Here is a 13,804-nt window from a genome sequence, read left to right on the forward strand (position 1 = left end):
GCAACTTGGGCTCCTGGCTCTGTCCTAATGACACCTCCTTGTGAACTTCCAGATGTGCTGTCCCTAGCTCCTCCCTCCTAGGGACACAGCAGGTCCCAGCTCAGGAAGCCCACCCTTCAAGAACCTGCTCTGAGATTTAAAAATGGGTCTCAGTCCAGGAGCTGGAGCTGCCTAAGCACTGAGAAGAGCCTGACCTGGGGCTTAGAGAGCAGTGAAGATCTGTTTCAAATGTTTACAAGTTCTGGGTTCAATTACAGCAGGCAGTTGGGCTTGCTGCTTTTCAGCTCAATGAACTTTACAAATTAATTTCTTTTATTTTTAGGTCAAAGAGAGTCTACAAATGCAATATTGTGGCTTGGAAAGGCCTTCACCTGGCGTCCCTCCTGGGGTCAGAGCTGGGTCTGCAGGAGGGCTGAGGGCTACATGTGGGAGGGCAGAAGGGGCTCCTGCTCCAGGTGGGGCCTGGGTGGGCTGAGGGGGCCTCACTGGGGGCTGAGCTAGTGGGAGGATGGGAAAGTCTGCCTTTGGCCAGGCAGCACAGCCTGAGAAGCCAGCTCAGCTTCTGAGGTCTCAGGGGTCCTGCTTGGAAGGCAGTTAGAGGCCTGTGCAGCCCCCAGCCCTGAGCCAGGCTGGGATGAACGGGGCTTGGTTTACACGGGTCCCCGACCCCCACTCACTTGGCGTGCTTGATGGCCCCGTCCAGGGTGCTGAAAAGCGCGCCGCACTCCTCCACCACGCAGTGGAAGTGGGCCTTGTGGAGGAAGTCACACTGGGAGTTGCAGAAGTCCTTGGTGCCAAACCTGGCAGAGGAGCCGGCCACTTAGAGAAGACCCCAGGGCTCTGGCCAGGCCAGGGTGGGTGGTGGGGCTGGCCCCTGGCCCCCGGGACCCATGGGCATGGCCCTCCCCTCCCCCTTGCTCACCCAGAAGCCCCTCACCTGCGAAGGTACACCTTCCAGGGCTCTGACAGCTTCTCCTGAACCATCGCCTTCACAGCCTTGCCCAGAAACGAGGGGGACTCCCCGGCGGGGCCCCCCTCCGTGTCCGTCTTGACGTTCAACAGGCTGCCGAGGTTGGGGCTGCCCTGAGACATCTGCCAGGAGGACAGGCCCGAGCTTCAGGTTGGGGACCTCAGGACACTTGGCCCCACAGCCCTGGGACCAGCGGCAGCTCTGAGCAGCGTGGACTTCTCCAAACCGACCAGAGCATCATGGTGCTGGCAGTTGGGAGGAGAGGAGGCCCGACTCCACGCGGCTTTGGCTGCACAGGAGCCCACAATGAATGGATGCTGCCGCGGGCAGCCTGCTGCGCCGCCTCGGCCCCGCGGAGCTGCCAGGGCTCCACCACACAAACCCCGTGCTGCTAGGAGCCATCACTCAATCTGCGGCCGAGACTCAGGGCACACACTCCAGCCCAGCTTTCCCCAGACTTCACGGCTCCCTGGTTATTTTCCTGCCAGGTTTTCAAAAGAAGTGCAGGAGGAGGGATGGGGGGGATCCCCCACGAATTCCTTGAGAACAAGAGAAGGCACACAAAGGAGGAGCCGAGAGGGAGGGAGGGCGGCTCACAGCTCACGGGGTGAGAGCAAGACAGGCGGACGCTGGGAGCGGAGGGGGGCAGGGAGCCCGTGGAAAGGCCTGACCCACACGGGCGGGGTGCAGGGCTCCGACAGGAAGGAACAAGGGAGTGCAGGGAGCAGTGACCCCAGGATGGAAAAGGGGGGCAAGAGAGCAACCAGGGGAGGGGAAAAGGTGGAAGGCGTGGGTGCCCTGAAGCCAAGGCCAGCAGGAACCCAAGGGCCCAGCAGGACCCCCACCCAGTGAGGTCCGGCCCAGACCCAGCTCCCTCCTTGGCAGTCACTTGTGTACAGTAACCAAATTAATCTTGCCGTAGTCAAATTTATCATGTGAAGGGGGGAAAATATATTTGAGATGATGTATAATTTACAAAGACCCTGCATTATTTAAAATAAATATTCTGGAGCGACCTCTGCAGAAGGCGTCCAAGACCATTACTCAACCAGAAAAGTGGAAATTGATGCTTTGCTCCCACTTTAATCCCCCCCCCACCTTTTTAAACAAACAAAAAATATATAAAATAAATAAAATTAATAACTAAGAGCAAAAGAAGTTAGAGGGCTCTGGAAAAGCTTTAGGAACCCTCCATCTGAAGGGAAAAAAAAAAGGGTGTCAGAGGCTGGAATATATTTCTTCAGCCAGTTCATTAAATTAATTTGTAAGCAGTGGCTCTGAAATTATATCCGATGAAAAATGGCCTCAAAATTTAAATGGTACAAACTCATCTTATTAGAGGCAAAACATTAAAAAACAAACACATCCCCCCCACCCCCCAGCATAGCTTTAATTTCTCTGGGTGGGGGAATGGGAGGCGTGTGATGGATGGTTCTTACCTTATTCATAAGCGAGGATAAAAGAGATGAATTTGCCGGGACTGCGTGGCCATTTGATTCATTACTGGAACACACAAACCAAGGGGCTTTAGCTCAGACGTACGTAGGACCGAGCCCGGAGACTCACCCCTCCCAGCCGGCCCGTGGGGCACTGGCCCCGCCCAGCTACATTTCCCGGAGCAGGTGGATGACCCCTGGTCAGGAGAGGTGGGCCCCTGGCACCGCGGGGTCTGGCTCTGAGGGTGCTGTCCCTGGAGCCTCCTGCAGGGGGCAGAGCTGGGAGGCCTGGGCCTCGCCTCACCTGGGCTCCTTCAGAGTCAGGTCTAAACTGCGGTCCTGGGAGGCGTCGTGGGGACCTGGGGCGCCAGCGCTCTCACCCGGCTCCTGCTTCACCGGGGCGGGGGGGAACCTGGCAGGGGTGGCCTGCTGCCCGTTTCCTACAGGGGAGGGGAGGGAAGACGGTGTTAGAGGGACCGAGGGCTTCATAGGGGCACCAACCGGAACCCCCCGAGGGGAAGACGGCGGGCCGGGTGGGCTGGGGCCCTCTGGGAGCCTTGACTGCTGGTCAGTGGTTCTCCCCACTGACATGATCGCTTGTGACGCTTCCCCCTGTGTGGCAATTCTTCAAGTGATAATTATTGCAAAATTATGTCAAAGTTGTCCTGGCTCAGGGCCTCCTGGAGGAGAAGGGCGGGAGGCTGGGGAGGGGGCTGGGATGGGGGTGGGGGCCCTTCATTTTCTCCACCGACTGTCACAGTCAATTTGTGGGGCTGCCGCTTAGGCTTTTATTAAAGACTCTGTTAATGCTGAGGGAAAGTGGCAGATCTAGACTGGGAGCTGCGCCCCCTCCGCGGGTCCCGTCCCCTCTGTTGCCGGGGCGACGGCCCTGCCTTCCACTGAGCATGCCCAGGAGGGGCATCTGCTGTGTCAGGGCTATGGAAGCTGACAGCCAATCAGAGCGGTTCAAACTATGTGACCTCGCCCGTCAAGCTGTCCAGGGCAGGGATATGAGGCCCACCCTGGCCAGGCTCGGCTGGATGGGGTGGGTGGGGGGAGTGGGCTGGGTGTGGGCATGGGTGCAAAGGCTGGAGCTGGGTGGGCAGAAGACTCAGGAGGCCAAGCAGAACAGGGCCAAAGAAGTTGCTGACAGGAACATGTCCACTGAGCCTTTCTCCACAATCCCCAAGTGACTGAAATATTAATCTGCCCCAAGGCGCTGCAGCTGACAGAGAGCTGCTTCACAGACAGCAAGTGTCATTTTATTAAAAAATAAAAGAAAATGGCCCCCTCCCCTTCACTTGACCTTTCTTTTCGGGGAAGGAGCTTTTTCTTAAGAAGAGAAAGTACTTGACAGCCTGGCCACTAAGCCCCGTGTGGCCCCAGCCTGCAGGCACCTGGCCAGAGGTGCACGGCCCTGGGCAGTCTGGCCTGACCCTCCGACACGTGGAGTAGAAGGTGGGTATCAGCTGAGAAGAGTGTCCCAGTGGGAAGATGCTAGTTTTCAGAACTCAGAGTCCACATTCCAGGAGCTCCCCAAAGCCACTAGTCCAGGGTCCCCAGGGAAACAGGGCCCTGACCCTCCAGCCAGCTCAAGCTCCAGGCGGGGGTGGGCCACAGGGACCCTCAGTCTTGGTGGGTCTTGAGACATTCTCAGGAGCCAGACTACTGAGGGCCAACTTGGCCACCTCCCAGGGGGTGTATTTGGGGACAGTATATCCCCCCACTGTTCCATCAGCTCCACAAGGCAAGGACTTTGTTTGTTGTCTTCCCTGCCATGTCCCCAGCCCCCGGCCTGGCGCCTGGCTCTGCAGCAAGCTGCCTTCAGTGAGCATCAGTGGTTGACGAATGAAGCGAGCCCTGTCCCAGACAAAAGCAGAACTCTTCTTAAAGATCTTACTAATGCTAATTACCTGAATGGGGGGAAACAGACAAAGAGGAGCAATGGAAACAAAAAAGTCAAAAAAAAAAAATTTCAGAGGAAAAAAAGTAGAATATTTTTTTAAGGATCAGAAAACTTGAGAGAAAGGGGAATCACTCTCTATGATGAGCCAGAGGAAAGACAGAGACGTGACCCGGCAACTCCGACACGGCAGTCACTGACCAGATATGGCTCAACTGAAAGAAATCCCAATCCAGGTCTGGGACCCACTAGCCAATTTTAAGCATTCAACAGCCAGGTGACGACGGGCTACTATATTGGACAGTGCAGAACAGAATGCCTCCACTATCACAGAACGTGAGACTGTACAGTGCTGACGGAGAGCGAGACGGAGTGCTGCCTGGGCAGGGCATCCTTGGTCTCAAGGGGCTGTCCAGGCCTGAATCCCCTGAGCATCCCTGCCGTGCGGCCACCCTGGCCCTGGGCTGAAGTCGTGTCCCCTCCCATCACCTGGAGGAGGTCGCAGGGAAGACTGGGGCTCAGGGACCGCTCCCACTGGGGCTGGACTTGTGACATGGCAGGGTAGGGGGAGCTCGCAGAGGCCCTGGGGACGCACAGATACCCTGTGAGGCTGGGATTACTGCCCCTACTTCACAGATGAAAAGACAGAAACAGGAGTTGCCTGTGATGGGCAGGCCAGAGAGAGGGGCCCCAAACAGGAAATAAAAAGGATGGAGGCAGAAATCAGGAAAGAGGGGCGCGGGGGCCTCGGGGCCAGGGATAGAAAGGCACCCTTGCCAAACACCCCCACTCTGCTCTGCACGGGGGCCAGTGAGCTCCTGGGGTTGGAGAGGAGCGGGCTTCCCAGGCAGGGCCCAGCCTGCTCACCTGGGTCAAAGGGGGCAGAGGGCTTGAGGGCGGCCGCGGCCAGCCTGGCCATCATGGGTGAGATGAGGCCTTTGCTGGCTGAGATCCTCTCCATGATGGAGGCAGGGGGCACAGGGACCGAGGCAGCCCCCGCCACCGCTGAGTCACCGGCTCCCGAGGCCGCCAGGGCGGGCGTGTCAGGGGTTGCTGAGCCTGCTGTCCCGGACGACATGGCACCCATGAGGCCGGGGGCACCCACCGTCAGGGAGGCGCTGCCCCGGCCAGGAAGGATGGGAAAGTAGGGTGCGGTGCTCGGCAGGCCGGAGTTGGAGAGGGCCAGCGCCAGGGGGATGGAGCCGGGCAGGCCCTGGGCCAGCAGCCCCGAGATCTTGCTGTTGGGAGGCTTGGTGGCGCTGGGCATGGCCTCGGAGGTGGCAGTGGCCACGGCCAGGGAGGCGGAGGACTGCTGGCTGGTGGGGGAGGCGCTCAGGCTGGAGTTCTTGCTGCTCAGGGCCGAGAAGTCGACCAGGTCGTCGTTGCTGGACTCCTCGTGCTCCGTGTCCTTGGCGCCCAGCAGCGAGGGCGGCAGCCCCAGCACACCGGAGCCCGAGGCGCGGATGTGCCTGCGCTCGTGCTTGCGCTTGTGCGAGGTCATCTGGCTGGTGGAGGTGAAGGTGAAGCCGCAGCCGGCGCGGATGCAGTGGAAGTGGTTGGTGGCCTTGCTGTACACGCAGCCCTCATACTTGCACTCCTCATACTTGTAGAACTTCTTGAAGCCGTCCTTGGCGTAGGCGTCGTCCTTGATGTGGTAGCTTTTGTGCTTCTCGATGTCACACTTGTTCTTGAAGGTGAACGTGCAGCCGGGGCGCCTGGGGGTGGGGGGTGGGAGGACGTTGGGAGGCTGTCATGGGGCCTCGCGAGATCAGGAGGACTCCCTGCCCTGCTCCCACAGTGGCCCTGGGAGGGATGGGCCTCGGGGTGGAAGACCAGGCTGGACGCTCAGGCAGGGCCTCTGAGCAGCCCTTGGCTCCTGTTCCTACTGCCCTGAGGAGGCAGGGCTCCGAGCCACCCAGGGACCTGGGGCCATGCTTTCCAGCCCTCCTCAGGCCAGGAGCCTCCCCAGCCGCCTCCGCTCACCTGCAGTGGAAGTGCGTGGTCTTCTGCCCATAGAACTGGCAGTCGGCCGTGCCGCAGTCCTCAGTGGCACGGAAGCGTTGGAAGCCGTCGTTGATGAGCTGGGTATTCTTCTTATGGAAGTTCTCATGGGTCATCACGTCTGACGTGCTCGTGTACACCTTGTTACAGCCCACCTGCGGGGGCCAGAACAGCAGTCAGGGGAGCCGAGCCGGGCACCCCAGCGAGCTCAGAGAGGCTGTTCCTCTAGGTGCAGTTGACCCGGGTAGGGAAGCTTCGGCTCCAGTCAACATCCAACTAGTGGGACTGCAGTTAATGAAGGATGACCCCTCAGGCCCCCAGGGCCTAGTCTGTGCTGGGCGCAGGCTGTATTCAGAGAGCCTGGGACACCTCCCCACACAGGCGTGGGAGTCCTGTGCTGCGGGAGGTGGCTTTTGGGTCCCCAATCTGTGGCTCTACCTCTGAAGCCCCCTGAGTGAGCAGGGCTGGACCCAGGGGCTGGCGGTCACCTTTAGCCCAGGGACTTGCTTGGCGGACAGTTCCTGGCACTGGGCCCTCCCTACCCCACCCGAGCTGGGCCAAGGCAGGCAGCGTTGCCATATTGAGTAAAAACCAGTGGAATCCGAACACTCTTGAGGGCTGGGCCGTGCCAGTGTCTGCACCATCTCAGAGCCCAGAGAGCGAGCCCCCCTCTCCTCCTGGCCCAGGTTGTTTCACAGAGGCCATAACAACCCCCTGACAAATATCGGGGGAGGTGCGGCGGCTGCTATTTGCAACCCAAAGTCGCTCCCCCTGGACCTGACACCTTGAAAAAGCCCAGACTCTGTGTGGCATTAAAACAAAGAATTAAACAAAAACCTCCTCAGGAACCATTTGCAATGCTGCTCTTGGTGTTAAAGCCTGAAAAATGTCGGTCTGTATAAACAGCTCGCTGAATTGCACCCGCACCAAGTATGGCCATGGGGAAGGCCCCACCCCGGTCCACCGGGCACTGCCCGAGCCTGAGCCCCGGAGACCCTCTCCTCTGACCGTCCAGCCCCGGGAAAGGGGAAAGGGAGGCGCCCCGCCCTGGGCAGGCCAGCCTCCGGGGAAGGGTGGGGTCGAGGGCGGGGGCGGGGCACCTGCATGCAGTGGTAGTGGGTGCTCTTCCCATTGAGGTGGCAGCCGTGGTAGTAGACGCTGCAGTCATCCAGCGGGCTGAAGCGCATGAAGCCGTGCTGCAGGGAGTTGTCCCGCTTCTTGTGCATATTGTAGTGCCGGATCACGTCCTGCTTGCTCGTGAACCTCTGCCGGGAGAGGGCCTGATGGGCCAGAGGCCATGCCTGGCCCTAGGGCCCTCCAGTCCTCCTTACAAAGAACTCTATTTGGGTTGAGGCAGCCCAGACTGCCCCAAGGCCAGCACCCTGGACTTGGGAGGGAATCATTTTGAAGGTTCCAGAACCACAGACCCTTCCCTGACCTTCCCCATGTCTCTCCATCATCAGGCCCAGAAGTAGAGAAGATGAATGGGGCCAGGCCTTTCAGCTAAGGCCTCTGACAGGTGACAACTCATTTTGTCTAGTGTCACTGATGGGCTCTGCCAGGCTGGGCTCCCTGGTGAGACAGACCGCCTGCATTCCCCTCTCGTTCGCTTGCTCTGTACTCACCAGAGGATGAGCTTTGAACATAAGGGACAGTCTATCTGAACCTCAACATAATCATCTGTAAAATGGGGCAGTAGTACTAGCCTCATGAGGACACTGGGAAGAACTGACTAGACACAGTACGCAGGCTGTCTGAGCAGTCCTTGGCGCATGGTGGACTCAGTGCATGGGAACAAGAATAATTATTACTGGGGAGGCAGAGGGCTCCAGACCCCATCAGATGCCTGTGGGCAGCAATCTGGGAATATGGATAGGCTGGGAATTTTTCTGGCCTCTCTTCCTGCCCAAGTCAAGTTCAGGTGGCCCAAGCAGAACCCAGCAACCCTGTCCTGCTTCCAGAAGGCTCCTCTGCTGCTGTGCCAGCCTGCAGGAGCAGGACGTGTGCCCACGGGACATACCTGGTAGTTGCACTCGGGGTCGAGGCAGTGGTAGTGCTCGCGGTACTGGTAGGCGCAGTGGATGTGGCCACAGTGCTGGCTGCCTGAGAACCTGCAGGGAAGAGGGGGCGGGCTCAGGCCTCTCTGGATATCAGCTCCAGGGTCCTCAGCCTCTGTGGCTGAGAAGAGTCTGTGCCTGTGCTCCAGAGGACTTCTGCTGGGGTGTGGGGGCCCTGGGTAGAGATCTGGAGGGGAAGAGGTGGCCCCTGTGTCCGTGAAGCAGAGGCTGAGAAGGCCAAGGAGAGTGACGGGGGCGCTGGGAATCCCAGACCCACTGAGCTGCAGACTGAGCCTTACCTGCCCCAAGAGGGAATGCTGGGGCGGGGCGGGGGGGCCACAGAGGCCTGGCACCAACGCTGGGGGGAGGAAGTGGGGCCAAGGCAGAAGCCAGAGCAGGGTCAGGGGAAGAGGCCCGGGATGGGATGGGATGAGGGGGGGAAGGCATGAGCCCCAAGGGGGCCAGATGCTGTTTCTGCAGGTGCTGCCCTCCCACTCTCCACCCAGCACCGGGTCGGGTGCTGGGGACCCCAGTTGGGCCAGCCCAGGGCTCGGTGACTGAGAAGTGTTAAAGGGCTCCCTCTGTCCTGGGTTTTCCCGACACTTGAAACAGTCCAAAGTGATGAATTTTTAAAGCCCAGCATCTGTTTGGCTTCCTGTGGTAGGGAGCATGTTCTCTAGCCAACTCCCCAGCCCGGAGCCCCTACTAGCTGCCTAGCCACCACTGCCTGCGGTCCAGAGTGCCCTGGGCCTTTGCCGGGGTCCAGCACTGCCAGAGTGTGGGATCTTGCAGCCTGAATGATGACCACCCCAGGAGAACACACTGTGACAACTGTGGACAAGGTGGTGGGCGCTTGCCTGTCCCACCATGGAGTGAGTGAGGGGAAGCCCTGTGTAATGGGGAGAACCACTTGCGAATAAACATTTAAGCTGAAGCTGCCAAAAGAGACATCTGCTGAGGCACTAATAATAATGATAATAATAATAATAAAGAGAGCACAGCAAAGCTGAAAAGACAAGGAGAGACAGGAGGGAGATACAGAGAGGGACGGAGATCAGCAGAAAGACAGCTGCCAGAGCCTGGCCCGGCCAGGTGCTGCCCCACCAGGCACTGCCCGCCAGGGGCCTGAGCTGGGGAATCTGATGAGGTGAAATTTCTTCACCTGCCAAGCCCGCTGCCTTAAGGAAGTAAAGGGGCAGGCCTGGACTCTGGTGGTGAGGGTCAAGGTCTAGCCCAGGGTGGGGGGCGGGGATTGCACACTGGGGCCACCTGCCCACACCCCTTCTCATCCCCTTACTGTTCCACAGTGGCTTGCATTGCCCTCCCTGCCCCCTCCACAAGGCTCTGGATGAGCTGTGGAGGGAGGCCCTGTGCTCACCTGTGGCCGGGCCCTGCTAGTGGGCCCTTTCGGGTACCCGAGTCCTGCCTGGGATACAAGCTGCTTAAGGGCCTGTGTGTGGTCTGGACCCCATGAAGGGGGCGGAGGCTCTGAGATGGGGCAGCGGGCAGTCCCTGGAGGGAGTCTGGACGCAGGAGTGTGTGGGGTTGGGGAGACAGCAGGCAGCTGATACTAGCGGTCAGATGGGCATGCGGTCCCACGGTCCCCAGCATTCCTGCCCCACCCACCTCTCCAGGGCAGTCTCCTCTCCAGGGGCCTACCTGGCAATATATTTCTGGTAAATGTTTACATCTTCAGTGACAGCTGGTTTATCTGTGGGCAATCCGTTCCTGGTGAGAGACACACAGGGCACAGCTGATGAGTGGACGAGGCGGCCACCTGCCCCAGGCGAGTCTGGGGGCAGCTCCCTGCCCTGGGGTCCTGACCCTTCTCTCCCTTGCTCTGTATTGTCCTTGGCACTTGAGGTGGGACGGGAAAAGCCCTTTGTCAGAAAACTAGCACAGCTGGGTTCAGTTGGCCCACCTTTGGCAAGGGCTAGGCTGTCTCAAGCTGGAAGGGCTGGAGGGCTCCACTCTAAACATGGGTCTGACCTAGAGTCCAACCCTCAAGAAGCCTGGGAAGCTGGGGCCTGGCCCCTCTTGCACACAGGGGGGTCAGGACACTGCTGGCTGAAGAGGGGTACCAGGGACCACTGGGGAAGACCCCAGGGGAAAGGGAAAGAGCAGCACCAAGCAAGTGTGGCTGAGGGGTCGGAAAAGCCCCCCGCCACCCCCCACGCTGAGGGCGGCTCTCTAGATCTGCTCTCAGGTTTCCGGACCCTCCCCCAAGAGGGATGGCTGTGGGGAAAGGTATTCTCAGCCCCACACATGGATCCATCAGTCATTTTACCACTGCCAAGGGCTTAGCGCTGGGTCCGCCCGCCCCAGCCTCCTGCCGTCTCCTGCTGCCATTCACACGGCTCAGGCTCTGAATTCAGGAGCCAAGGCCACCAGCTTTTAGCCCAGAACCCCCAACCCAGAGTAGGGCTTTCCCAGTCAACCATAAGCCCGCAGCTGGCCCTCACGGTGGCAGGCAGAGAAAGCCTGTTGTGGGCAGATGGGGTTACAGTACTCTGTGGCAAGTGTGTCAGCAGGTGAGCAAGTGCACAGAAGCACAGGCAGACCTTGGAGATAATGCAGGTTCGCTTCCAGACCACCGCGATCAAATGACGGTTACAATAAAGCGAGTCACGTGAGTTTTTTTGGTTTCCCAGAGTACAGAAAAGGTATGCTTACGCCATACTGTAGTCCATTAAGTGTGCAATAGCATTATGTCTGAAAAAACCATGCATATGTCTTAATTAAAAAATGCTTTACTGCTAAAAAGTGCTAACCATCAGCTGACAACGCAGGGCTGCTACAAACCTTCAGTGTGCAAAAACACACAACATCTCCGAAGCGCAAACAAGGTTTGCCTGTATGTGGTGTGTGAGTGTGTGTGCACACAGCAAGATGTGTAGTGTGTGGGTCCATGAACTGGGTGTGAGTGATTATGTAGGCAATGTGTGTGTGTGTGTGTGTGTAAGTACATGTGTGAGAATCTGGGTGCATGGTGGATGTGCATAAGGTGTGGGTGCGTGTGTCCACAAGTGTGAGCAGAAAGAGGGTCTCTGGGTCACCCCAGTGCTGGACTCAGGGCTGGCAGTGAGGGTGGCGCGCGCCTTACTTGACAGTGGAGACGGTCCCCGTGGTGATGGAGTCTGTTTTGGAGAAGGTTGACTTCAGGTACTCGGGAGTGTTGAAAGGCAGGGAGGCAGATGGCTCAGGGCCTGGCCCAGGGGCGCTGGGAGCGGTGGGCACGCTGGTGAGGGGTGCGGGAGCCAGGCTGGGGGTGGGCGGAACCTTGGCGGGGCCAGGCTTCTGGATGGCCCGGACGTCGTACTTGGAGGGGCGCCCCACCTTGCCCGTCTTGAAGGCGATGGCCCCGCCCATGTCGGGGCTGCCCTCCCCGGGTTTGAAGAGGTGCAAGTACTTGACATTCTCCAGGTCGTACTTGGACGGCTTCTTGTAGGCGCTCCCGTTCTGGGGCCGCAGGTTCTCGCCCGTCTTCAGTTTCTGAATGAAGAAGTCATACTTGGAGGCGCGGGCCACCAGGCCCTGCATGGGGACGCTGCTGTGCGAGGGCAGGGGCAGGATGGTGGCCTTGGTCTCCAGATGCGCGGTGCTACTGGGAAGCCGCAGGCCGGGCAGGGGGCCCAGTGCCTCCTTGCCCACCCGCCCCTCGGCTGTGGTGCTGTGGGTCGGCCAGGACAGCTGCTCGCCGGCCTTGAGCTTGCGGATGTACTCCTCGTACTTGGAGAACCGCGCTCGCTTGCTGAGGGCGTCCTCGGAGGCGGGCAGCACGGAGGAGGTGGCCGCCTCGGGGGTGGAGCCCGCGTGCAGCTTCTCAAAGCTGATCTTCCTGGCCAGCTCGTCTCTCGTGTTCTGGTCGTCATAGCCAAACATGCCAAGGAACTCGGTCATGGTGGAGGCCGCATAGTCCCGCAGCGAAGAGGCCTCTCCTATGGGAGAGGAGAGGGGCTGTCACCTCTGGGAGGGAGCAGGGTAGCCAAGGGACAGGCTACCCCCAGAGAGGGAGGGGGCCGGCCTGGGGAGGGGGCGGAGCAGGACATGATCTATGGACATTTGGCTCACTTGTTAGGTTTTACGACTCTTAAATTAATTTGTTTAAAAAAAAAGTAATTAATACTGGGGTAAAATAAAACGAGTTCATCAATGCCAGGAAAATCAATTTCCTAAATGTTCTGGCCGATGGCTTTTCAGTACATTAAACAAAGTTTCATAAATGTCTCCGCTCTCTCGCCTTGGCCTAATATGAAAGAGAAGTCATTTTACTGGAAGTAAGGCCAGATCTCAACCTGCCTCCGGGGTGGGGGTGGGAATGGGGGCTGGGGACAGGTAGGGCTGTGAGCCAGTGGCTGGGCAGTCAGGAGGACCCCTGGGGACTGGTCAGGGGTGGGACCGGCAGAGCTGGCCTGGAGGGCCCTCCCTCCCCCCACAAATGGACACACAGACCCCTGATCCCCGGGAGGAGGACAAGGGGCTTGCCCCAAGCCTCCTCAGAACCTGCTGTCCTTTTGGCCCCTTCCGGCACCCCCGGTTGCTAACGGCCCCAGAAAACAGGACCGAGGGGGCAGAGAGTCTGATGATGTGTTGCTCAGACTCCTTCAGGGCCCCACCCCAGCCAAGACTTATGATGCGGGGAGGCCTACAAACCTCCCTGCCACCCTCTGGTCACTTGTGTTCATGCACAAGGGTGGGCCACCCCGAGGAGAGTCAGGGCCGGAGACACAGCGGCTGATGGTCCGCATCTCTCACTCCAGTGTCCACGGCAGGGAACATGGGGAGTCCCCCCTCAGCCACCTCCTCATGGGGCTGTGCATGCACACACACTCTCACAAGCTCACGTCCCAGTGACCTTCCCAGACACACATACATGTGTACCCAGACCACCTCAAACTCTACATCCAGCTTCCCAAGACAGTCCCATTTGGCCTGGGGCTGTTCCCTGGAGATGAACCCCCTTCCACACACAATGTGCTACCATTGCAGGCCTGTGGGACCCCCTCTTCCCCAGGACGCGCCTTTCTGTGCAGACACTTGCTAACACCAACCACCTGCTATACCCCGCCCCGAGTCAGGGGTGGGGACACTCAGATGGGTGAGACTCATCGGGCCCCAGAGGACGTGTGTGTTCTCTCTACTCCTGTCTGAGCCTGCACACCCGGGCACACAGAGCAGCAGGACCCCAGGCTGGAGGTCCTAACAGCATGGCCAAGGAAAGGTGTGGCCAGAACCCAGCAGCGGGCTCTCCTCCCACCCCCAACCCCACTGGGAGGTGGTCTGAGAGCCAGTCTGGGCTCCGGCACAAGAGAAAACCTAGCAGCATGTAGACAGAGCCTCTGCGCTCCTGGGAGGAGGGGAGGAGGGCAGTTCTGTGGGGTCTGGGGCCCTCCGGGTGAAGACAGAACAGTCATGGACAGCACCTGGCCCCCAAGGT

General features: G+C 59.3%; 1 protein-coding gene across 2 annotated transcripts in view; it reads right to left on the reverse strand.

Annotated features, from left to right (window-relative positions):
- CASZ1 (castor zinc finger 1) overlaps nt 1-13,804 on the reverse strand; it is a 154,931-nt gene that overhangs the window by 11,523 nt on the left and 129,604 nt on the right. For both annotated transcript variants that reach the window (XM_081489423.1, XM_081489424.1), the window contains 10 exons: nt 11,471-12,305; nt 10,027-10,095; nt 8,331-8,421; nt 7,411-7,575; nt 6,293-6,465; nt 5,177-6,024; nt 2,711-2,846; nt 2,410-2,473; nt 938-1,092; nt 678-800 (listed from right to left, as the gene is read on the reverse strand). In XM_081489423.1, the coding sequence (XP_081345549.1) occupies nt 678-800; nt 938-1,092; nt 2,410-2,473; nt 2,711-2,846; nt 5,177-6,024; nt 6,293-6,465; nt 7,411-7,575; nt 8,331-8,421; nt 10,027-10,095; nt 11,471-12,305 (2,659 nt within the window). The remainder of the gene's footprint in view (nt 1-677; nt 801-937; nt 1,093-2,409; nt 2,474-2,710; nt 2,847-5,176; nt 6,025-6,292; nt 6,466-7,410; nt 7,576-8,330; nt 8,422-10,026; nt 10,096-11,470; nt 12,306-13,804) is intronic.

This window comes from Giraffa tippelskirchi, chromosome 5 (assembly GCF_054371585.1).
Source record: "Giraffa tippelskirchi isolate mGirTip1 chromosome 5, T2T-mGirTip1v1.2.pri, whole genome shotgun sequence".
Classification (NCBI taxonomy): domain Eukaryota; kingdom Metazoa; phylum Chordata; class Mammalia; order Artiodactyla; family Giraffidae; genus Giraffa; species Giraffa tippelskirchi.